The following is a 25,477-nucleotide window of genomic DNA, read 5'->3' on the forward strand; positions in this document are numbered from 1 at the left end:
TTTTGGTAAAATATACAGTAATTAAAATAATTTTCTTTCAGGCAACACACATGCATGTGTGTGTATGTATATATATGAAAACACAGATGTTTTGCATTCACCTGATTTAGCATAATGTTTTCATTTAGCCAGGTAAATCTGGAGAATATCTGATACGCTCCAGTTACAGAACACCAAAGAAATCGGTGAAGCTCTCCAAAATGCATGAATCCAGCTCAGATTCTGGGATTACAGCCTGTGTTTCATTCTTTTTACTTTTACAGTTCATCAGGCTTGCTATGAACCAAGTTTAAAACAAGGTCTTTTTGTAGTAAATTAATACACTGAGCGCTGAAATTGTAGAATAAGGTTTAGTGCCAACAATGTTCACTAATCTTTCTAAAATTGCTTTCAGATACGCGTTTTGGATTTGTTAGCACTGCATATTGCTTTTTAATGTCTTTGCTTATTTTTCCTCCACAGCTCAAACCAGGATGAATAGGAATACACCACGTTATACCTAACCATTTACCATATTGTTAGTTAAGCGGTAATCTTCTATGGTACTGTTGTGTTAGTATGCTTCAAATTACCGCTGCTGAATGCATTGGGATGAATTACAGTAAATGGAATAATCCAGCATTAATACTTCATGATTGGGAGGCGTAATTATTGACATTACACTCATACTTGATCTCTGGTTTGAACAGAAGAGAAAAAACAAACTATTTTTAAAACACTTGGAAGTGTCTTTGTTTTGCTCTTTTCCAAATTTTGTTCAGTTTTCAAGAGCTTTTTCCCTCCTCTTGATGCAAAGTGTGCGTGGAATCAGTCGAGCTCATGTGTTACGTCTGCGGTATTTTGCTTGTGCATCTCTACAAAATCTTTTGAAAACAAGAGGTTTAATTTATGCATTCCAGTGCACCAAGATAAAGTGCATCTTGCCCTCTGCTAAAGCACTGTTAGATGTTCAGAGCAACAGATCCTAAAGGTGACTAATATCTACTCGCATTCTGAAAACGTGCCCGATACAATGTTCTCTGAGACTGAAGTGCTGCAGTAGGAAGCTCTTTTGGAGGTATTTAAGGTTTTAAGAGTGTCACTGGCATTTTCTCGCCAGTTAGTGTAGTTTTCCTGCTATCAAGGTTTTTCCAGCAAAGCCTGTTTAAGGAATTCCTCATCCTGTTCCTCGCCTGCCCTGCAGGTCGTTCTCCAGGTGAAACAGCCGGTGGTGCAACCTTGGTCTGTGGGTGTGCGCTGTGGAACGATCGCTCAAGTTATCTGGGTCAGGAACAAGCCTCCAATCGCAGTTTCTGTTGAATTACGTTCTTATTGAATGTGTTATGTCATTAAACAGTGCAGCCGTGATAAAGCTGACTGTTTATTGTCCAAAATCATTAAATATCTAACACGAATATAGATTGTGGTTACATAAAGCTGCTTGTGTGATCAGTTGGCAACTAATTGGGCTACTGGAATGAAAACAAGTAAACCTCCCCCATTCGATACGGGATATTCTTTCTACGTTTTGTATGTATAATCAGCCTCTCAAAAACGGGGAAAAGTTTAGTATGTATTTGAGATTTGCATGTCTTTTAAAAAAGAAAAAAATCTAAGCGGATGCCCAGCACCATACTTGTCAATGTACATTTTCTATGCATAAAACTGTAAGATACCAGGTTTTTTAGTTATCTACAGCCACTTCCTAGGCTTTTCACTAAGGAAGTGTGACTATTAACCTGTGGCATGATAATAATCAACAATGACTTTTCAATCACAGCTGTCGACGTCCTCAGAGTTTAAAGAAAGAAGATAACAGAATTTTCATAAAACTTGCTTTAAGCAAATGATGGCTAGCGTAGCCTATGTGCATAGGAAGCAGTTGCTTCTCTGAAACATAAATATCTCGACGTTTGGTCTATCAGAATACGTGTAGGAAAACAGCATCTTTTAGGGAATGGAAGCGTCTCCTCCTCAGAGCGGTAAGCGGGGAGGGAAGCCTGGTGACTTACCTGGTGACTGGTTTGCAGCGGATCGGCTGGGTCCTCGCTCACGGCGTGCGGTTAACAGCCTGTCACTTGCGCGGTGTTGGGAAAGTTGTCACCGAAGACTTGTTTTCAAGGTGTCACGTGAAATGCTAAAAGCTTTAAAGTTGCATTTTGAAGGGTGTGAAACGGCAGGGATAAAATACAGGTTGATAATGAGCATAACGTGAGTTAAAAGGGCATCGTTTTCTTAGGACATTTGTTGGCTTCTTCTGCTTAGCTGTTGAATAGTCTATTCTTAAGAACTTTTAATTGTTGGCCTTTGCAGAGGCTCTTAAGGAAGATATTTGAAATACATGAATCTGAGCTTTAGTCCCACTTTTCATGAAATGTCTGGATCGTCAGCACTGGTTATTACTCGCAGATGAGTTTCTGAGGAGACGCTCTCGTACCGTGGTCTAAAGGAAGGCATTTAATCCCTCTCTGCCAGGAAACGCAGGCTTCTCGCCGGCTGATACACTGCAACGCATCTGCCCGCCGTTTCCAGTTCTGCTGCGTCCGAAGGTCGCTCGGCACGAGCCCGCGTGTGATGCGGGTGCCCAAGCCTGCGTAATGTCACGCGTGCAGCTGAGGACAGGGCTCCTCCGTTAGGTCGACGGTATTAATTGCTGGTCGGGATGAGCAGCTGAAAAGAGCAAGGAGGTGCCAGTCCGCTCAGCACCGAGCGGATGGAGGTACCTGCTCCCCTCGTCCGTGCGTCTGGCCTCGCTGGTGCCTGCTGTTGGGCAGTGCTAGGGAGGAGACCAGGACGTTGTCCCGACGAGGTCTCTGTTTGCTGAGCGCTGCAGAAATACGGCAGCTCTGCTTGGTGTGCTTCCAGTAACGTTTTGATCTGCTTCAGCAGGCGTGGGCTGGGTCTTGAGCTGTGGGTACAGCTCAAGTTGTGGTCAAATCTCTTCTGCTCCTGCAAGTGTTTCAGAATACTATTAATCAAAATAATATTGCTGCTGAATTTGGGGGGTGTGTGTGCATGCGTTGTTGTGTCAGGGTTGTATCACCTTCACAGAAATGTAGGTGAGTTCAAGTTTTATTCTACTGAACATCTTCCTCCTCTTCAGGAAAGGAGAAGTGATCATCAGAAAGTGGATTATTTCCTCTGTTAGGGAAGAGCATCTTGTAGAGATATTCTTCTACTGCTGTTCCAATGTGAAAAATTTATATATAAGCCTTTTCTTATGAGTTGTTTGAAATACGTGGGTCATGGTTTTCAGACTCAGTGAATGTAAAAAAAAAAACAAACCCAAAAAACAACCACAACAACAAACCAAACCCAAAATGCTGCAAAACAAACCCAACCCAAAACCCACCTCTAAACGTCTAACAAAATTGTAACACATCTCATAAGCACGTCAATGATCTTCTTTTGACTGGTAAAATAACATTCCCATTTCTGAACTGTTGTTGTCTTTGTCTTGCAAACAAAGTGCACAAGTCTTAAGTCTCAGTCAAATGCCAAAAATATTTAAAATTTTGGTCATGGAAAAGAAGATATCCATGTGTAAACATACATTGTGTGTAATTCCTTGGATTTTTGTATATGTAATGATTTATTCCTATATGCATAGGAGAGTTCCACCTCTTACAGCTGATTATTGCTGTGTACATCCACGATTGCAGGTGGCAGTCGTTGCCTACGTGTATGCTAGTAAATTGATTATGCTGGGGCCCCGTGGGCACGGAAGGGCCTGTGTGCCTGCTGTTCGAGTCCCGCTGGCCACGCGCAGACAGTGTTGGGCACGGTCCCCGTCCCGTGCTGCCTCCCAAACTGTGCTCAGACGTCGTTCAGGAGCGTGCGAATTGCCCGAGCCAAAGCTGTGCCCGGGGCCGCTCCCGCAGGGTAGCGGGGCGGGCGGCGGAGCCCTGCTGCGTGGGGACGTTTTCTGGTGCTGCTCAGTCTGCAGGTACAGCCACGGGCCTTGTAACTTGAAGACTTAGACCTGCCGTCGGGCGGTTAGCGGATGAACTGCCTGCCCTAACCTGGAAATAGGAAGCGAGACAACAGTATTAAAATCACACTTGTTCAGGTTAATCTTAGGACCTGATGGCTTGTGATCCTGTGGCTCTGCCCTGCTCTGCGAGTAGAGGGTTGGTAGCACTCGCTCTGTCTGGCCTTACTTAAAATACTCCTAGGGTGCACCAGGAGTTTCTGTTGTTGCGATACATCCCGAGACAGTCATTCCAATGTATAATAGCTAATTACAAAAGAATTGGGCTAAGACTAATTTTCTTTCCCCTGGACATAAATGCAGTGATATTTGCAGAGGCTTAAACAGACCGTATTCTTACTGCATGGTTTTCCCTGGATGGTTTGCAATAAATCTTGCCACGTTCACCAATCTGGTGAACTTCAGTGTGGTTTTGATTCTCGGAACAGTTGTGATGATATTGTGACTATTCAAATTCAGTTTAAACAATTAATAATAGAGTTCCTAGGAAGTACTTTGGACCTGGTGCTGTTCTCAGTGATGCTGAAAGCTTTTGCAAGCCACGAGGCGTAGCAAAGCAGAGATACAGCTAACCAGGTAAGCATTCCTAGCGGTAGCAAGAGCTGTCCTTTTTCGCAACAGCTTTCGACTGCGTGCAAATACGAGTTGCCCTTTGTCCGGCAGGCCAGCATATATCTCCTTGGAGCCTTGCACATGTCGTTGCCTACAAAGAAAACCTGAGAATGTTTTCCTGCATGCCTGATTCTTAACCACAGTTGTTTTAAACCTGTTCTCCTACCTGCCCGATTCCTAACCACAATTGTTTTGAAGCTGTTTTTCTGGGAATTCAGTTTTTATCTGTTTCCAAGTCATCTCTAACATGTCATTTGCAGTATTATTATTTAAATTTGAAAACACTGCCTTCCCCTTTGTGCCCCAGTCTAATTTGCTGTTTGTCAGCAAACTTTGAGATGGAGGAAATACAAACTGGGAGGAGAGGTTGAGAGACCGGAGGGTTGTGCTGCTATTCAGAGGGACCTGGAGGAGCCGGAGAAACGGGCTAACAGGAATCTTGTGAAGTTCAGCAAAGGGACATGCGTGCCCTGCACCTGGGCAGGAATAACCCCAGGCTCCAGGAGAGGATGGGGCCTGACTCGCTGGAAAGCAGCTCTGTAGAGAAGGTCCTTCGGGTCCTGGTGGACAACAGGTTGCGTACGAGCCAGCAACGCGCCCTTGCAGCAAGGAAGGCCAGCGGCCTCCGGGGCTGCGCGAGGCAGAGCATCGCCGGCAGAGACGGTGGAGTCTCCATCCGTGGCGATGTGCAGGACGGACTGGGCACAGTCGGGGCCAGCCTGCTCCGGCTGCCCCGGCTTTGAGCAGCAGGGCCGGCCGAGATCATCTCCAGAGGTCGATCCAGCCTCGTCCCTTCTGTGATTCTCTTTGAGGTCGTATGTACTGCTTACTCATAGAGGCTTTCTGATGATAAATCAGTGGATTTTTATGAGGACTGGTAGTCTAAAATACAGTTACACCTGAATTTGTGTTGTATTTTGCATAGGGGAAAATTAAGAGAGTTCTATAAAGTGTAATTAATGATTTTTTCACTTTAAAAAAGCTTTAATTTTAACGGCCTGGTGGATTTCATCATATCAAAAAACACCACTTCAAGATGTTTAGTGTTTAAACAAAGAAGAAATATTTAACCGTATCAGAGGTTGGCTTAGTGAAAGGTAAAAACCTAATTGTCATGCTAGAAAAGATGCTTTGAAAACAAGTCTCCTGCCTCCTCCTGTGACTTCTTACGGCAGGCTCTTACTTGGGAATTTAGACCATTCTTCATTAGTGGGCAAAATTGTTAGACATTCACCGGGGAATTGGATTTTCTGTGGTTCTCTTGACTAATAAGTTTTGAAGTACTGCTCTCTTGTGTGTGCTGGAAAGTAATAGATCTGTCTGGACGTTGACCCAAAGATAATGAATATCTTCTAATGAAATTAAACCAGCTGGCCTTGTTCACTCTCTGGCTGGCAAAGCTTTTACAAGTGTCGGGGCCAGTGTAACGTAATCATCCTACATGTAAAAACATCATTCCTTTATTTCATGGTAGTTCATACTTGAAGGGCTATTTTTGCATGCCAGAAAACTAGATATTTGTTTAAATAAAAGGTTGAGGTTTTAATGAATCAGCTGAGTTTCTGTCTCCCCTAAGGGAAGGACAAGAAGTTACTGTCAGATTTTCCTGTATGAATTTTCTGTTTACACTTGCAGTAAATTTTCAGTTTGGATGCAGATGATCTTGGTGCTGATCTCTGCAAGATCAGGGTTGGGTGGTTTGGTCGGTTGGTTGGTTTGTTTTTCTGTTAAAACTACATCTGTACAGGAGAGTCACTTTCAGGTCACAGACTTCTGCAAATGCACCAGAAACTCCTAGGCAAAGCTTTGTTTGTATTTTTAATAGCAGCATGTAACAAATGCTGCTTTTCTTGTTTCGCGGCTACCCCCAAAGATTACATGCTTCTCTTGGCTTGTCCTGAGAAAAGCAGATTGAGAGTTCAGAAAGAGAATTTCCCATAGCATCAATTTATGACGTATACTGACGATTCAGCAAACATACCCTCCTTTCTCATACGACACTGTTGTTTTTCTTTCCTTTGAGATACTCGCCACAAAGTGGCGCTAAATTAAGTGGATATGAGTGATCGTTGTGCTTTTTATGGCAAACTTGTTGGTATTGGAAGCTTCTCGGGGATGGTTCTTCATGTTGTATGAATGACGGGAGTAGGTGTTCAGAGCATAGTCTTCCTATTTAGATGGAAGAGCCAAGAAAGTGGAAATCCAAGTCATCACCGAGTCTGAGCCCAGAACTGTGGCAAGCGAAGGGAACCAGTAAGTAGCCGCAGCCCCTGTGGTAGAGGCCGTGTCTCCTCCCCAGCCACCGCTCTGAGCGCTCACGAGCTTGAAGCCATCCAAGGGAGCGAGGCTAATGAAACCAACCTGGCTTATTTTCGTTGTCATGGTCTCTGCTGTCAGCTGGAGGAGGGAGATGGGAACCTCTGGCAGTGTTAAAAACCAGGAAAAACGTTGTTGGGTGAGAATTTTTTTCTTCACTGGTGCAGCTAGATCTAGATGACATCTGCGTGCAGCCTGCATCAGCCTACTGGAGAATTCAGTGAATTAGGTTGTGCAGAAAACGACGCGTCCGTTAGATGAATTCCTTTAGTGAGTGATATAAGTAGGTCTGTCTAAATGTTAAATAAGGAGAATAAAGTCTTGTGCAGTACAGCGAGTCCATTAATTTAAAGTTCTTCTGTGTTCTCTTAGGTATTTCTAAAGACCACAGGTGACCTGGTTCAACGTGCTTGCTAAAATTGCTCAAGTATATCTAGCTGCACGGATTTTTATAAAAACAGATTGCAATTCACCTGGAACGCTTACTTTTTTTTAAACATGCAGTAAAAATACCTCGTTAGCAGATTTTCGTGAGGTCAGCACTGTGATTTGAGCCTGTTTCTTAATAGTGTGCTTTCAGCGTTGGACTGGGAGTTTTGAGTCCTGGTTCCTAACCCTGTTGCTGACACGCGTGTATCTTTGATCTCCGTACACGGCTCCTGACGTGCGTGTGTTTACCTTGCTCACTTCAGGTTTGCGTGCCGTTTTGTCCACGTGCAGGAGCAGCATCGTGGTGCTGTCCCTCTAAGACAAACTTGTGCCTTTCTGAATTTCTGCCTGGTGTTTTTCCTCCCCAGCGGCGTCAGTCTAGCCAAGGAAAACATGAATATGGTGCCTCTTTACATAGAGGTCCCAAGTCCTAGAAGTAGGACTTGAATCATTATTGTAAAACATGTAATATTTTTCTGTTGGATGAGATTAAGATTCCCACAGTTCCCCAAACTCTGCAGTTCTTTTAATGCTTACTGGCGTTTGCTTCATCTGTTGATGTGATGGTTCTGGTGTGCCTTAGTAAGATACTCAGTAAGGTGTAATTCAGTAAATTTTGTAGCATTGTGGGATAATCAGAGCTTTTAAGTGTAGCCTGAGGTGGCCTGTGGCTACACTTGAACAACTTGGCTTTATGCAACCGTCGTGTGAACTTAAACCCCTCGTCTCTTCTGCCAGCTGTTCACTCGCCCGCAGGAAGAGCGTGCTTCCAAAGCCGCCGCCGCCTCCTCCAGCTCCAGCGCCCGGAGCTGACGGGTACACGCTTGTTCTGGTGCTACAGAGAGCTCGTCCCCCTCAACTTGGGGCATCGTCCTGTGAGGACGACAAGTCGGGTTTTTGCTCAGCAGCAGTTTCCTCGGAACTTGGGTTTGTTTCGGCTTTTGCCGCCGTGCTGTGGGGGAAGTCGTTGCCTCAGCCTAGAGACGTGCCGTGGAGCACCGCGGGTGCTGGCGCTCTGTGCCCGACTCCGTGTAGCCAGGAGGGTCTCTCTGGTCCCAGTTACATGGCTTTCTTTCCTCCAAAACCTAGGTTTAATTGCTCTGATTTCGAGATCTGCTTTAGACAAAATAATGTTGGTTGGTTGGCTGTTTTTTAATATGCTGCATCACGCAGCGAGGGTTGAGAATTCTGCAGGGAAGAAAAGGCAAAATTTGTTTTAGTCTCGGACTTCGTAAGGGGGAATGTGCTCGGCGTTTGAAGGGAGGAACACCTGAGCCGGGTTCCCAGGTTGCTCGTGGTGAAGCTACCTGAAATGAGATTTTAATTTCTGTGCTTGAGCCGGGTAAGTAGGTGGTTGTAACCTAGTGACCTTTACTCTAAGTTGGTTTTCCCGGGCTGAACTTCGCAGAGGGGAGCGGAGATGTGGTTCGTACCCTTGGTGCCTGTTTTTGTTTTCATTGCAGAACAGAGATTTTATCAAAGAGTGTTTGCAAAATTGCCACTGACAAATATCAAGATTATTAAGTTATCACAAGAATTATACTGAGACTTATCACATACTATTGCTACGGCCTTCAGAAAATCACTATGATGTCCCCAGAAGTTGAGCTGTTCACTTTGGATGCCTCTCTCCTCCCCGGGTCTCCAGCAAGCAAACCAGCTTCTTCCTGCCCCAGCTGCCCGTGCTGTTGGGCGATAACGAGGGTAGCGGTACTAAATATGTCGACTGACTTCCTTGCCTGGCTCATGGCCTTTATTCCAAACTGTGCTTGCTTTTGTGGTGTTTTGTTGTTTTTCCGTTAAACGTACGCAGAGATTGTCATTTGAAAGCGGAGCGTTTCTGGGGCCATGGTGTTCAGTGGCCGGAGTTTGCTGGGCGGGAGCCGCGGCGGCCTTCTGGCAGGGCCGGGGCGTTCTGGAGGGGAGACAGCGGGGCTGGGCAGCGCCAGGGCAGGGTGGGCGCTTGGTCTCACCTCGCCGCTTCCCCGGCAGGACCGGCTCGCGCCGGGCGGCTGCTCTCGCTCCCGGAGTGGCTGTGCGTTGGCAGCCCAGGAGCGTGGCTCTTCCTCGGCTCGCTCGGTGTGCCGGCGGCTGGCTTTGCCCCGGGGGCGGTGGCGGCCGGCTGTCGGATAGAGCATCCCGCTTCGCTTCTCCCTCTTGGGTGGCCCTGAGGTTGTTTGATGGTAGGTGGGTGGCTGTATGTCAGAACAGAGGGTAATCCGATGTGGTAACGTTCAGGGTAAGACGTTGATGTGGAATAGCTTCCTAGAGTACTGTTTTTTCACTCAGCGGTAACGTGGGTTGGTTTAATCCACCAACAAATCCAAGTAAGAATCAGCATGACTCTTCTGCAATCTAACTTGTCTTCTGTGTTTTCAGTTGCTAAAAGATTTAGGAGCAGCCCAACGTTGTTAGGCTTGCTATAGAAAACACTTTGGCTCTTTTTTTAAGTAGATGAGAAATACTCTGTTTTGTTTTGAAACTGCAAATCCTAGTTGATTATTCACAATAATGGGGAGAATTAAAGAGCAGTTTGTTGGGGGGACCGTATGTTTTTATTACACCCAGCACACCAGGGGCTCTGTGTGTGTTTTCATTCAGGATAACGAGTTCCAACAGTTAAAACATTGGGTTAAAGATTTGTTGTCTTTTCCATTCTGATGTGTTTTGTAGCCAAAACATTGAGTTAAAGATCTGTTGTTGTTTTTTTCTATTTTGTTATGTTTTGCAAACTTTCAGGTGTAATAAAAATAGAGATGTGGTGCTCAGTGGGTGAAACCGGATTCAGAGAGTCCCTGGGAGCAGGTAACTTTCCAGCGTGATCTGGTTTCTCTCCTTCCAGCCAGTGGAAATTTACCTCGCTGACCCTATCTTGGTTTGAAATCAAAAATGCCTCTATACAGGGAAAAGAAAAAAAACCAAACCAAACGCAACCCAACACTCCCCCGCCGCGGTACATGTTAAGCTTTCTTCAGGTGAAATCCTAGATTGCTCTCCTTTCACCTCGTTGCCTTGGCAATGGACATTTATTGCCTCCATCAGCAAAACTTCCGCGTTGGCCGTCGGAGACTGCCAGGGCCCCCGCGAGCCGCGGCGGTGCCTCGCGGCGCGCTCCCGCAGACGCGGCCCGCCGTTGGCGTGGGGGTCTCGTGCCCAAGCAGCCGGGCAGCGCTCGGTAAGTTCGGCTTTCGGTGCCTGCGGGAAGACCACGGCGTCACGTCGGGGCGCGCTGCCGCTGCTCGGGCGACTGCCTGGCTCTGGCGTCCCTGATGCAGATGAGGCGAAGGCTGGCTGGGAGGTTGTGCGGCTCGGGAAATATGAAAGAGAACATGTTAAATGTTTTATCTTCTCTGGTCTGCGTGGCATCTGTTCAAATACTGGTTTACATTGATCCAAACGTTGTGCCTTTCACACTTGTCTGTTCATTTAGAAAAGCCAAGCTTCTAATTTTATACCCATATCGATTGTTATTTCAGTGCTATTCTCTTAATGCGTACTCTAAATGTATCATGGGATTTTCTGTCCTATAGGAAGCTGACATCTACAGCTTTCCTTCTTACACTGGACTGTGGATCGCTGTGGATTTCTTCTTATGTGTATTTAGGACATATGGATGTGTATTCCAAAACTCGTTGGGGTTGGTTTTTATAGCGTGTCTGTTTTGCTTTAGGCGGTCTGGACTAAGCCGCCCCTCCTGGGTTATTTTCCGGAGGGGCGAAGCTGCGGGGTGGCGTTCCGTCCTCGCCCGCGGGGAAGCAGCGCACGGCTCGGGGCGCTGCCTTTTGCCCGCCGCCTTCCCCTGTTGTTTCCATAACTCTTCCCTAAACTTCCCAGCTCCAGGATATTTTATTAATCCAAGGGCAGGAGGACTTTTTAATAAATTTTCTTTATGTGAATGTTTTAATAGGTGTTAGAAATTACTTGGCTTTTCAGAGCACCTGGAGAAGATGTGGTGTTTGTTTAAAAGTTAATTAAAAAATGTGAATGGTGCACATAAATATACCTAACAAAAGTCTCCTAAATCTGTACACACATCTGTATTGCCTTATCTGTTTTCTAAGGTGAATTGGCGTCTGTTCGTTGTCAGTTAAGTCTGGTTTTTGCTGCATGTTTGGTTTTTGGTTTCCTAGCTTGGTTCTGCCTAAATCAGCTATGTCTTCTAAAATGGCAGTGTGAATTACAGATGGGAAAATAAGATCTGTATAAAGGTTATCCTTCAGTAAAGAAGAAAACTATGTAACCTCTGACATTTTTCAGGGAGGCAAGAATACATAAACTTCATGTTAATCATTGGACAAAGCAGAAGTAAGTACGAATGTGGTTAGCGGTGGAACTCAACATTAATAGCTAACCAAGCGCTTTATGGCACCCCTGCTGCCGTGGGTGAGGTAGGCTAGGGTTAGTGCGGTGAGGACGGAAAGCGTATAGGCATAAATAACTTTGTCAAGTGAGGCTTCATAAATGTTAGCATTTCACTGCTTAACTGCTAGCAGCCAGCCAACAACCGCCACCCTGATGTGTGTGCACGGCTTTGGATTTCTAGCAGCAGCGTTGCAAAATTTTTTAATCAAAGTACTCTGAACAACATAGCTTTAAGTTCCGAGACGTGTTCTGCGTTGCAGCTGAAAAAAACGATGGAGGGAGGAATGCAAGTTCCGTGTCGGATCTGAGGCTGTAGCGGGGCCGGTGTCAGCGCGGCGGAGGAGCACGCCCCGTCCTCTGGAAGCAGGAGCTGCTGGCAGCTCCGCTGCAGCTCTTGGGCGGCCTAGGGAGTGGCAGCGCCTGGCGCTTTAAGGAGACCCTTCCGGGCCTAGTGTGCTACGGGCAAAGGCTTATGATGACGGAAAAATTCCTCTGGGGGGTGAGCTTAACTTCTTTTTCAAACAGCGCATTTCAAAAAGAAGCTTAGGATGTGTGCGTTTCGAAATGAATGGAATTCAGCAGAATACAAAAGTTGCAGAGTTAGATGCTCATCTCGTCTAGTTTGCTGCTTGTCAATGGTTAGTACTAGTAGTTTCAGACAGCGCAGGAATTGCACAAAAGGTGGATACAGTTTAATCTTGCCACAAGACGATTATTCCTCTTTGATATATATTTTCAACTCCGAGTGGAACCAGAAGGGTGCCTTTTATAGACCCACTTAGCAAGATTACGAAAAATGAGTTAAAGATGGATGCAGCAGATAAGTTGCTGCTATTGACCACTGTCAGTATCATAGCATTTAAATAATCGAAGCACCGGTTGTCTGTGATTACTAAATATAAAATGAAGAGGAAGGAATCCAGGTCAAAAGCTCCCATCCATGGTATTGGGGAAGTTGGGAGAGGAAAATGGATCTTGTTGATTTCAAATATTCCCATATTCCCTTTTGCATTTTGGTGCGGATGCTGTTGGAAAGGGTATGACCGTGCAACCAGTGTAGTGGTTGGTTCCCGTTGACGTGGAGCGAAGCTGTGAAAACATGCAGGGTTGAATAAAGTGACCTCGGAACACCAAGTATTAACTCATTTTGGGTAGGTTAGGGTGGTCCAGTGGGGACTGTGGACCATGAACTGCTTCTAGAGTGCTCCTGTGGGCTGCTGCCTCTTCCTTAGAGTGTGCGGGGAATGGCAACGCAAACAGCAAGTGGCTTCTAAATAGCCGAAGTCCTCCGGTAAGGACAGTGTTTCTGTCAGGTGGTCTCCGCTTTCCTAGCCTTGTCCTCCCTTTACCCGTACCCCTCTTGCATGGTCCTGCCTCCTGATCCCTGTGATGTTGCGAGAAGGAAAATTTGACCGCTAGTGGAAAGATGTGAGCGAGTGAGGGTAGGTGCTGGCCTCTGGGGTGCACGGGGAGGGAGGGAGCATCCCAGGATTGTGTCCTTCAGCCTGACCACCGTGGGAGGTGGTAAGCGATTTCTTCTTTTCACTTTGTACTGACTCGGAGGAATGTTAGATGCAGTTGCCAGAAAATGGAAGTTTGTGTTGGGAAAACTGCTCTATGAGAGTGCATTACATGATTGATTACTCATGGAAGTCTTGCAGTCAGGATATTTAACTGCCAATAAATTGTGCTCTGCTGGATTTGTGTATGTCACCTTGTTGTCTAGACAGTTTAAGGTTGTCTTCCCGCTCAGCGGCATGTCAATTGATGTGGTACCTAAAGCTATCTGTCTGTAAAGAGCTCGGTATTGTCATGTGGCATGTTTTAAGATACGCACATGCTAATTAAGCAAGTACCTTTAAGTCAAACAAAAAAAATCATCTTGCTCTGGTCAGGGACCTCTCCAGCATCCCTTTCCCTTTTGTATCTGATGCTTGAGGAAGAGTACGTACTGTGGTTCAGCGGCGGTGGTGCTGAAGCAGCCCTCCTTCCCCACTTCTGATGGCCCGTTTGGTCGGTCTCCGGTCGGCGCGCTGAGCGAGGGAGGCATCCCTCACTAGGGAGCTTTGCTTCTGTGGTGCGTGTGTCTGGTTCCCCGATCCAAGTCCCCGCAGATCTGTGCTTGTGAATGTCTCTCTCCTGATCAGCCTTGTTAACCTGCCCTGTGTGGTTTTGTTCATTTACACATTTTGCAGACCGCAACTCCAACCGTGCGTCCCTTCACGTATCCTTCAACCTCACTGCACGCCCTGTCTCCCATGCATAGGATCCCGGCAAGAACCATAGCTCTGCAAGATACCGCTTCTCCTTAGTCCCCCAAATTTGTTTCCTCACCTCGTTCTCTACTTGTGTCAGGGGTTTTCCTACCTACTAAATACAGTCAGCTCGATCTTTGCGGGATCTATCAGACTGGGTGCCAGTGAGCATTCACATAGGTACTTCTGGTGGCACTGAACTTTGCTGTGCTGGATTACTGACTCAGGTCTTACACTTTTTTAGACACTGTGCAGAGCATGAGCAATGAGCCCAAGGCTTGCAAGAGTTGTTAGCTTTACTGGCAAGTGCTGTTGGTCTATAGTTAGCTAATCCTGGAGTGATGGTTAAGTCTTTGGCTTTTTTTATTATTATTTAACCTGGAGGGTGTGTCCAAATGACATGGAACTCAGCAAAGGCGTTCTCCGTGCTTGTATGTAAGGACTTCCCTGTCCTGGCAATCTAGGTATTTGGAGTAAAAAAAAAAAAAGAAAAGGGGCAAGTCAGCATTTTCTAAGCTCAGCTGAATATTATTGAGTGTTGTAGACTGAAGCCATGAATTTCTGGTCTTGGTGCCACATATATCACAGAATTGCAGAATTATTTAGGCTGGAAAAGACCTTTAAGGTCATAGAGTCCAGCCGTAAACCTAACACTGCCAAGTCCGCCACTAAACCACGTCCCTAAGCACCACATCTACCCGTCTTTTAAATCCCTCCAGGGATGGGGACTCAGCCCCTTCCCTGGGCAGCCTGGGCCAGGGCCTGACTGCCCTTTTGGGGAAGAAATTTTTCCTAATATCCCACCTAAACCTGCCCTGGCGCAGCTTGAGGCCATTCCCTCTCGTCCTAGTGTCTTTTATCTATATCTTTGCACAGCAGTACTGGCTTTTAAGCAGCTGCCTCCATCTACCCTTCATCTCTGGCTGTCCATTTCTTCCTCCCCTTACCTTCAGTTTTGTTGGCGTGCCGTTTGTGGCCTCCACTGGCTCAAGGTGTTGACCTAGGTTCGGAAGAACCTCGGTGGGAATGGAATAAACTGGAGGGGAGAGCTGTTTAAATTGGCACTTTCCACTGAAAGAAATGTGCTTGTAAACGTGTCCTTAATCTCAGCAAGTGTAAGTGCTGCTTAACTACAGATTAGCTCAGGCTCAAAGCTGCAAAGGGCTCACTTTATCTGGGGTTTGGATCCTGGGTCTTCTCACTCAGAATTTTTCCACGTTTAGTGGTCTTGTCTTGGCTGCTCTCTGTTGTTGTGCCCTGGGTTTACAAGAAAAACAAATCAAAATCCTAATTTTCTTTTCTTGTACAGTCTTTTCAGAGAAGGGTGGGTGGAAACCTGTGTCGGGTAACTGATGCTCTGTTTCAAGTCTCTGGCAGTGCCTAGCCATGCAATCCTTTATCTGGCTCTTTTGGTGGGCAATGAGGTGAGATTACCTCTCTGTTGCCGTGAAAATTTGACTCCTTTCTTTACTTAGACACAGCGTACTTGGAGATAAACGAAGAAATTGGGACAGAAGGAGCAAGCATAGGAATATGAACAAGTTTTTTTTCCCTGCCCTTCAGCCTTGCTGTTCCCCCAGCTGGGGAACCGGAGATCAGAGGAACAGGAACGGGAGGTGTCAGCCTGTGCGCAGGGGGGAAGCTGGGAGCTGCTGCTGGTTCCCACTGCTACCCGCGGCGATGCTTGAGCAAGCTTAATTTGGGAATTCTTCATCTCTATCGGCTGAGGGCTTGTGTAGCTGCATGAGCCAGAATATGCTTTTCTTATGCTTTTCATGCATATGCGTGCACATGAATGCACCTGTGTTGTTAGGCTGCTTTTGTGAATGCTTTTAGACAAAATGATACAGATAAGAAAAGTTTGGTGCATTCCAAAAGAACTATTTTACAGACAAGCTGTCTGCACAGCTACTCATATGTTTCAGAGTACTGTATATTAACTGTCATGTTCTGCAGAAAAACTTCCCATCATCCAAAATCCACCTTGCTGCGTGTACACAGTAGCTGTTACCAAAGTAAGTATCTTCCTGACTGAAGGAACAATTTCGAGGGTAGATAGGTGACGCCTTGTTACTAATTGAGGCGGTTTAATTATTTTTTAAAATATTACATATATTTCATGCATATGAAAATGTGAACAAACATTTGCAAAAGCACTGTTTCTGCTTGGTAAATGGAATATTTAGCAGAGGCTGAGAGCCTGCATGCGATGAGGGAACAGGGTCCGTCTTCTCCTGTGCTTAAAGTATGAAGGGAAACGTCAAGTATGTTTTTGAGAATCTATCTATTTAGGTAGTCTGGAGCATCATCTTTTGTCATGCAGAAGCTGAATTAGGGATCCTCCAGTAGCTGGACTTCCTCCTGCTCTGACATTTTTTCTTGATATGGTTTTTTTTTTTTTTCATTCAGTTAGTACACAAAGATGATTTTAGTGCAAAAATAAGATGCCACTCTAGCAAAGTTGATGCTGGACTTTGTGGGAGGAAATCTGAGTAGCATTGATAATATAGTAACTGTCCAAAATCCCTCTTTCTGTCCCTCTCTACTTAGTATTACAACTTCTTATCCTCCCGTTCTCCTTCAGTAAGGTCAGAATAGTTGGCATTTCTGACTTTTTTTTTCCCCTATGTTGTCTTCCCTTAATGAAGGAATTTTCTTGATCGTAATTTGCAAGTTCATTGCCTTTTATCTATTAAAACCGCTCTAGAAGACCAGGCATGTTGTATTGACATTAACAGATTGAAAAAAGTTAACATATGAAAAAAAAATAATTCAATATCCACTAAGATAACACCGTTCAGTTGTTGTTTGTCGCATACTGTTTGGTTCACCTCTCTGGTAAGCTTTAGGCCCTTTTGGGAAGGAATCCTGTTTTCTTAATTAGAAACTACTTTGGACAGTGCTAAGTGCTGCTGGAAGGAGTACCAACAAGCCTTTTTTTTCGGAAAGGATTTAAATCCTGGGGCTGCTGCCTTACTGCAGCACAGTTACGGTGGCAGGACGCGTGTCAGGATGAAGCTCGCCCCGCAGACAGGTTCAGTGAGACTTGCGTTTCTCGGAAGTAATCCGTTTCTGACTCCTTCCCGGGGAATGGCGTTAGACTGGACAGGTACGGGTTTGCTTCTGGGGTGTTTCTGACCTTCCTAACCCTCGAAAATCTCGGATACAGCTAACAAATCTGTGTCTCGCTTTTAGCTATCTAAAGCAAATAGAATAGGTGTAGTATGGTCGTGCCAGGATAAACCTGTGGGAAAATGTTATTGTTTTCTGAACAAGCTTCAAGGAATGGAGTCTCAAATTACCGTAATTGAATCTTGTATCTTGCCGTTCTGGAAGGCTTATCAGAGGAGAAAAAGGTATAACTGATACGGGTGACTGCAGAACCTGTTTCTGTAGGATCCTTGCCAGACTTAATTACGGTGGCCTCTTTGTGTAGCAAAAATGAGCTGGTCGAACAGAATGAAAAAAAAAAAAAAGTAAAAAACACTGTTTATACCAATGTTCCTCAGGAGCTTAACGTAATGAAGTGATAAACTGAGCATCAGGTTGATGTCCTACTAATACGCATCTTCAGAAATTGCCATGTGTCATTGAAAGTTGGTTTTGAGCTCTGTATATACCAAGGTGATGAGACAGGTTTAAACAATGTAATTTTCAGGATTTCTTTTTAATCTTGCACCCTTTTTTTAAACTGCAGACATCTCTGTGACCGAGAGGTATTAGCATTATTGGACAAAAAATGTTCTGAATATTTTCCTTTGTGTTTGAGGAGACAGCTTTAGAGTCTAAGCAGAATGAATTTCTGTGGAGTATGGATCATTTAGGATTTGAAGGGGCCCTGCTCAGCAAATTGTCTTCTACTTTTATGACTATTATTGTTACATTATCATCACTATGATGTTATTACTGTTATCTACTCTTATTCTGCTTTTATTTAACTCTTAACAGCCCTGACTGGAGTTGGATGCTTTTCATGTTTGGATTTGGGCTGTTCTTTAGCAGAGAAATTGTATACCTCCTTCCAAGAGGTTTTTCTTTTCAGAATCCTACCTAGGAAAGACTCCTGCTATCTAAAGCCTGAGAATTCATTCACAGCTTAACGTCTTGCGAACTGTTGATCTTCAAAATGAATGGCAGAATAAACATTAAACCCCTTTTCTTTTTTGTTAACAGGAGGAGTCTCGTATCCTCAGGGTAAAGGTGGTTTCTGGCATTGATCTAGCGAAAAAAGACATCTTCGGAGCCAGGTAGGTGTTCTGCATTGACTATTTTATGCGTTTAAACAGAATAAACTGAGCAGAGCAAGGACGCTTTATAATTGATTGTTCATAAATGTGATGAGAGATCCTATTACTTGAGTACAGCCAATGCAAATTACGGACTCTGTGTTGGCAAGAAAGCCGTTAATCACCGCAGTAGCTGTTGGTGCCCTCTCCCACCAGAGGAAGCCGTTCCCGAGTTCACCGCCTGCCTTCGCGCTGTGAGGAGCAGCTCAAACTTGGGCAGTGTTTGGCAATACTTAAATGGCTCCCAGCTATCTCCCCGTGTGCCCCACAGAATGCAGGAAAGACCAAAAGCCAGCAGCACCCTCTGTCTTCTTTGAAGAAGCTCTACTTTCCCTGCTGGCTTTCAGTCCCAGTCTCTCAGGTGCCAGGCATGCAGCTCTGACTCGGTCGGCAGGCTGTGAATTTCCTTGGTCTCGGACGTGTCCAGGTGCCGCTGTTGCAGTTCCTAAGGATGGCACCTTAGAATCATAGACTATCTCAAGTTGAAAGGGACCCATAAGGATCACTGAGTCTGCCTTGTCGAGAGAAAGGCAATAAAAGCATTTTCTCCTGCTCAGCCTATGCCGTGAGAAGGCTGGCAGTAAGTACTAATGTGGAAAAGAGTTCGGTGAACTGTGCTGACTTACTGCTTTTCTGTTAGGCTGTGGCAAGTCCAGGTTTGAATTCTAGTTGAGCCTTGAACCACTTTGAGTTTTAAACTGGGGACTTGAGAGGGAAAAGAGAAGTTTTTGAAGTGCCTCAGGCAGTCTTCACGCGATTGCTTCCCTGTTCACGTGTGTATCACAAGATGGGATGAACAGACCATAGCTTGCACTGGTCTTTGGCCACAATAACAATTGTCAAACAAGAGAACTGGTTTTAAATGGTCTAATGGAAAGATACAGATACAGTCACGTTGTATGTTCTCAAGTCTTTTGTTTTGAAAGAATCGGTCACAGGTATAGGAATAGCTTTTCTCCAAGTCTAGGCCTGCTGTGCAATGACTTAAAGAATCAAATCGGGTAGTAATTGGGGGAGACGCTGGTTCTGAAGCCAAAACAAATGGAAAACAATAATTTTTTTTTTTCCAAAGGTTAATTCAGTTTTGACATTCTTGCTATCTCAAGCCTAAGTGTGAGGAAATTTTTTACTGCAAATGCTCCCATCTACTTAGAAGTTTTTTGTCAGTTTGAAATTAGTGGTATCCAATTTAGCTGTTATTGAAATGACTCATTTCTTACTGTATAAATGAGCCCCCTATGGATTTTCCTGTATTTCTTTAATGATGCTTACAGATTGTTCATTAGCTTGCATATCTAGCTTGAAACTACATGAAAGTGAAAGCAGCAATTAAAAGTTTAATCAACTTTAATTTTTTTTGTGAAACTTGCAACAAACGTTCCTTTGGTAGCTCTGTGCAGAATATGGTAAGACGAAGCTTTTTTATTTTCTTCACCCAAATTTGCTATTTCGAAGAACGGCTTTTGATGCTGACCATAAGCACCAAAAGAAGCAGCTCGTGCGTCGATGTAGTCGCAGACGTGGTGCTTGCTGAGGAGACCCGAGGTAGCACTGCTGGCAGTGTCGCTGGGTCGCGCTACGGGAGTACTGCTGCTTGCTCGCAGCGTTAGCATCGACCGCGCAGGCTCCTGCAGCTGGCGTTGAGATGCTGCGGTACCAAAATAAAAGAGAGAAGGAGCAAATTCTAGAGAAGAGGTGGGACTAAGGCACAGAGAAAACAAGATTTCTATTGCAAATACTAACCCTACAATTGCCATATTTATGTGCTAACTTTGCTTTTTCTAGATCTCGTTTCATTTGGCCTTTTCATACGATTACAGATTTTTGGTTTACTTGATATATTTAATTGGCTGGGTTTTGTTTCTGCATTATTTCCAGAGCTTTAAATTTTACCCCTTCTTTTGAAAAAAGCAAAGCTAGTCGTTGGAAGATTGAATCTGCTCGTTAAGAGGAACTTTTATATAAATATTGAAGTGCCGTGGCAAATTCACAGAGGTAATCTGAGAGAAGTGGGAATCTCTTCAGGGTTCACTTGATTCGTTAAAGGATACACTGGAAACTTTACAGCTGAATCCCTGGCATCGGAGTATCTCCTTCGGCCATACTTCTCATAGGACTTTTGTAAATATTTAAGATGTCGTGTTCAAAAGAACTCCTAAAATTTGCTTAGGAATTGATAAATTGTAAAAATGCCTCTTACTGTTCAAAATGCATAAAGTTAAAACTAAGTGAAATTTGAACTGAGTTCTATTGATGTGGCCCTTAAATATTTCAGTAAATTGGTCTCAAGTCAGTAGGATTTCCAGAGAGTTAAAAACATATTCCCAACTTATGTCTTAAACTTGGTTTTAAACAGTTCTTTAGTAAAAGTTCAGACTAACAGCATCATATATTATAAACTTTGTGAAATGTTTGTGTTGGCAAGCTTTCAGAAAGTTTTCTTTTTTGGCTGAAGTTCCAGTTTAATTTTTCTGTTTGTTTTAGGGGCCTTGCGTACCTTGCCGAGATATTAACATGTCATGCTGCTTGAATCTTAAGTGTGATTAAAGTTGCTCCAGGTGTTACCATTCTAACACAGCTGCCGAGAGTGTGTTGTGTAATAACGATCCCATGAGTGGCTCTGTCGAGGATCAGTAGGGATCAGGTGATTAAATTCTCATTTGGGGCGACGGAGGAGAAACACGTAACGTTTGACCTAAGCAAGGGGATAAGGAAAACTTACTGGCATTAGAACTGTACACGTAGTTTTTTACTGTGTAGTGTATGTTCGGGACCCCTAAAAACCAGCAATAACTAATCCTGTCTACGTGTATTTTCTTCTCTCGGTGTGGATGTGTGTAGACCCTGATGCTCTATTGTTTCCCTCTCCCAGGAATAATTTCCATGAGATCAGAAATCTCTTTCAAGTTGATTTTTGTTATGGTGTAACTTCTAGCACACAGCCGCAGGCTAATATCTGATGTGAGAGTAAATCATTTGAATCGGTAAGTGCAGTGGGTGCTGGCTGCTAGGCGCTGCGTGGTAACCGAGACGTGGCAAAGGATGGGGTAACCGAGACGTGGCAAAGGATGGGGTAACCGAGACGTGGCAAAGGATGGGGTAACCCAGGGGGCCGTGCTGAGGGTCGTCCTGGGAGGCGCAGCGCACCCCTGGGTCGGCAGCGCGGCCGGGGAGCGAGGGACGGCTGAACGCTGCGCTTCCGCTCCAGGGCGTCCTCTCCGCGCTTGTGACGGGAGGTGTCTCTTGCAGCAGCTGGTCTCCTCTTAAATTTTCCTGCTGCCCTCATTCCTGTTCTTATCTGCGGTAGCCGGAGAGCGCCTGCCCCAAAACTCCCTTTCCTGCCCTTGGGAGGTGACTACCCAAGGGTCCTCCCGGAGCTTCCCGCGGGACGGCGGGCAGGAGGCTGGGGTCGCGCAGGCAGCGGGGTCGGGTTTGCCTGGGTGCCAGCTGCAGGGCAGACGGTCCCTTCCCAGCCGCCGAGGGGACGCGCGGGTGGAGCAGCAGCCCAGCGCTGCGGCCTCTCGTGGGGCGACCATCCCTCCTGCATGGGAGGTGCCGGGACGGCGTGGAAAGGCCGCGGCGGCTGTGGGCGTGCGTCAGCAAGGATAACGTGAGGGAGGCGCAGGAGCAAAGCTCTGAGGGAGCTCCGCACGATGAGTGGGCTCTGTCGTTAGAAGTGTGCGGATAAATAGGCCTTGCTTTGAAAAAGAAACACTTGAGAGCAGAGGAAGATGCCTTGTGATTCATCCCGCTGTAGATTTGGACAGGGTTGACTTACGGGGTTGCGTTGCGCGTTTGCCGCTGTCACAGCAAAGAGAAAAGAAGTCATCGGTCAACACCCCCAGCACGGTCTGAGGATTTTAACACACTCGTCGTATCCTGCATGCTATGAAACGTAGGATTTCTGCATGTCGTTCCTAACCGGCGCTTCTGGATTATGGACAAATACATGGGGTTTTTTTGTCTCTTCAGAAAATAAATCAAGTGTCGAGGACAGATTCCTGGTCTTTGTAATGTCCTTTGTTGGAGAAAAAAGGTTAAGTGACTGCTAAATGTTTTAGATGGTTACACACTTTAGAATGAGTTAATGTGAAGTCATTTGAAAACGTGTTAGAATTGCAAAGTTGCGGCCGCAGCAGCAGACGTGCAGCAGAAGAGGCAGCTGACGTGCCTCTTCACGGCAGAGTCACGCAGGGCTTGATGCTGGGCCAGAACAGTAAGTTACCGTGTAACTGCGGAAGATCAACTGCAAGGCACACATAGTGTTTTGCATCTCTGCGGGTTTTCCTCACCGTTTTTAGTCAACTTTACCATTATAAACCACTGCCTGTAGGCTTGCAGCGTCTGAAAGCCACTTCTTGCCTGATTAAATCCAAGCAAAGCCTCCTACCAGTGTAGAGCACTAGGGAAACTAGTATTTTTCTTCTGAAGACTGTAACAATAAAGAAAAGCCAACGCTTTTGATTTTGCTTTTTTGAAGTTCTTTTTGGCTTATGAAATCATTTCGATAGTAACTAATGATATATGAGTTCAGAAATTCATAGAATTGTGATTACAGTGACCCAAAGTATACTAGAATGTAGAATGAAGTAGCAGCTGTGAGCAGCCCAAGGTGACGGTTAAATGGGATGAATTTCATCTGCATGGTTCTCGTTGAGGTGGACGTTAAGTGGCTAGTCAGGGTAGATGTAAGTGGGTTCCCTGTTTTACATTTTGCCCTGCAAAATGACAAGTCAAGTTTCTCGATATATACTGATGACTAATAGGTATTGCAAACTGGGATTTTGTAAATTTAGTATTAGCTTTGCTTAACTCTGAAAGACACATTATAATCTTGTTGCTGTCTAGCGCATTGGCACATATATTTACCACCTGACATATACCGTATTATAATATATACATCATTATTTTACATTTATTTCCTTCTGATTCCTTCTCAACGTCTTCAATGTAATGTCTTAATGAATTCAGCTAGTATTTGTGTTCTTGTATGTAATCAAGTAATGCAAATTATAATGTAATTAATCATAGTTATGCACCATACTGAACAGTTATTATTACTTACTACTATTTTGTTTTTACTCGCATATTAGGAATGATGCTATGAGTATCATCCTGGCGGAGGCTGCGCTGGGCAAGTCGCTGCACTCAAATGCAATTACTGCCTAGAGAACCTTGGAATGTGAAATGAAATTTCCTCTGCTGAATATCTTTACGTATTACTGAAATCTAAGTAGCAGGACTTCTCCAGTGACGGGGTCTGTTTCCGAGCATGGTCTGCCTCAGTGGACAAGTGTCTGTCTTTCCCTGAAGGTCTGTCCAGATGACCTCAGAGGTCCTTTCCAACCCTGACGATTCTACGATTCTATGACTTGGGGTTTTGACTGGTTTTTTTTCTGCTTTTAAAAAATACAAATAAGTAAAATACAGCACTTCGGAAGGTAGCACTGGCTTGGCTGTTGGGTTATTTGGCACAGTGGTGACACACTTCTTATAAATACAGTTTCTGCATATACGCACAGATGCACTCACAAGTGATAAAGGTGAATGCATATGTACAAACGAGAAGAAAATGTCTTCTGGTCACTACTGGTTGTGTGAAATAAGACACTACGGTGTGGATATTCTTATTTAAACAGTTTGGGAAAGAAAGGATTGCGTGTGCCCTCTAAATGGGTATATCTGATGGAATTCCTTGCTGCTTTTGCCTTCTGAGTCATGAAGTAAGTGGAAATTGTGGCTGTCTGGAAGTTGAAAAAGGTAAAGTGCTTTTCAGTTAAAATCACGGATGTTTTTCATTAATGGGAAGCTGCACTTCTCATGACACGATAACTCATTACGGGTTGCCTCTGGGTTCATTGCTCTTACCTGCCCTTTTCTGAAAAGCCTGCAGCCTGAAAGGCGCAGCCAAGATGCCAGCCTCTTCTCTCTTCTGGTTGCCTGCGCCCGAGATCAGTGGTGTAGCGGTGGTGGTGGTGGTGCTAGGTCACGCAGGCTCCAGGCTTCTGGTGGAATTTGAAATGAGACTGCGTGCCCTGCTGAGAGCAAGGCTGCTTGAAAGGTGGCCAAGTTCTTCAGTTCCTATGTATTCTGTTACTGTGGATCGGCAATGGAAGGAGAGCACACATGGCTGTGAATATCCCTTGCAGATGACAAAGCAAATGTTTACCTTTTCGTTATTCTTTTAAGGCCGCTATGACTCTTTCTAGTCCAATGCGAGTTAGGGTATATCCTGTTTTAACTAATGGAAGAATTCTGGTGTCGGCTATACCCCTGGCACTGTCCCCCTTAGCGAGCGTGCTGCCTCGGAGCTGGGTTTTCCAAACGGCCTGTTCTCCTCCTCGTGCTGATATCGCCTTTGTCGAGCACAGACACGAAGTGAAGCGAGTGTCTCTCAAAAATTAACCAAACGATTGTTAAGATGACCCGGCTCACAATGAAGGGCCTCTGCAGCGCTTGCAGGTGCTGTCGGCGTGAGCAGGGCCGCTCCCTCTGCTGGCTCTGGAACGCGCAGCTCCGTAAGGAAGGGGTTTCATCCATAGCTTCCGTTTCCTTCAAAACTATTTACCGTATGTAAAAACAGACACAGCTCAAGCTCTTAAGTATTTTTTGTGGTGGGCCTAACAAAATGGATTTTGACATCAGCCATTAGTCAAAAATCTTACCCAGTAAAATGTCACGTTAGCTAGATTCATAGAAGTAACTTTTGGAGAAATGTTTCAGTAGTGCAAAACGGCATATATGCCAGAGTGAAAATACCGCCTGTGTCGCGGCTCGGGGAGCTCCTGGAGGTGGGGCAAAGCTAGAGAGTTCTGCACGGCAAACCCCTCGAACGGCCGCATTGACTAGGTGGCGGTTGCTCAAGTAGGATAGAGTTCATGCTGGGTTTCTTTTTCCTTTTTCTAGTTGGGGAAAAAAAAGTATAGAAAACCGCTCTTCTGCTGGTTTAAGGCTTTGAGAAATGGAATATTCAAAGCAATACAAACCTTCCACTTTCTGAGTTTTGTGCAGTGCCATGGATCAGTAAGTGTTTAGCCTTGCCCAGAGAGTAGTGGGCTTGCTCTCTGCCTCTGCTTTGTGCACGCTGTCGCTATTTAATTTTCTCATTTGCCATGTGCTTGCCATGTTTAGAGGGAGCACCAGGCAATCCAAGTTGAATTTCACTAGAAAATCTTGATGTCTTATGGTACTTCAACAAAAATAAGAATCAAATAAGGCTTTTTATTCTTGCCAACTTGAATGGGGGC

At 45.1% G+C, this 25,477-nt stretch overlaps 1 protein-coding gene across 4 annotated transcripts in view; it reads left to right on the plus strand.

Annotated features, from left to right (window-relative positions):
- NEDD4L (NEDD4 like E3 ubiquitin protein ligase) overlaps positions 1–25,477 on the plus strand; it is a 193,368-nt gene that overhangs the window by 25,006 nt on the left and 142,885 nt on the right. For 3 of the 4 annotated variants that reach the window (XM_087772788.1, XM_087772789.1, XM_087772791.1), the window contains exon 2: positions 18,118–18,191. In XM_087772788.1, coding sequence (XP_087628914.1) covers positions 18,118–18,191 — 74 coding nt within the window. Of the gene's footprint in view, positions 1–10,321; positions 10,503–18,117; positions 18,192–25,477 lie in introns of those variants that run through there. The other variant, XM_087772795.1, reaches the window with a different exon arrangement.

Source organism: Nipponia nippon, unplaced genomic scaffold, assembly GCF_047370975.1.
Source record: "Nipponia nippon isolate SJK-2023a ecotype South Korea unplaced genomic scaffold, ASM4737097v1 scaffold_37, whole genome shotgun sequence".
In the NCBI taxonomy this organism is placed as follows: Eukaryota; Metazoa; Chordata; class Aves; order Pelecaniformes; family Threskiornithidae; genus Nipponia; species Nipponia nippon.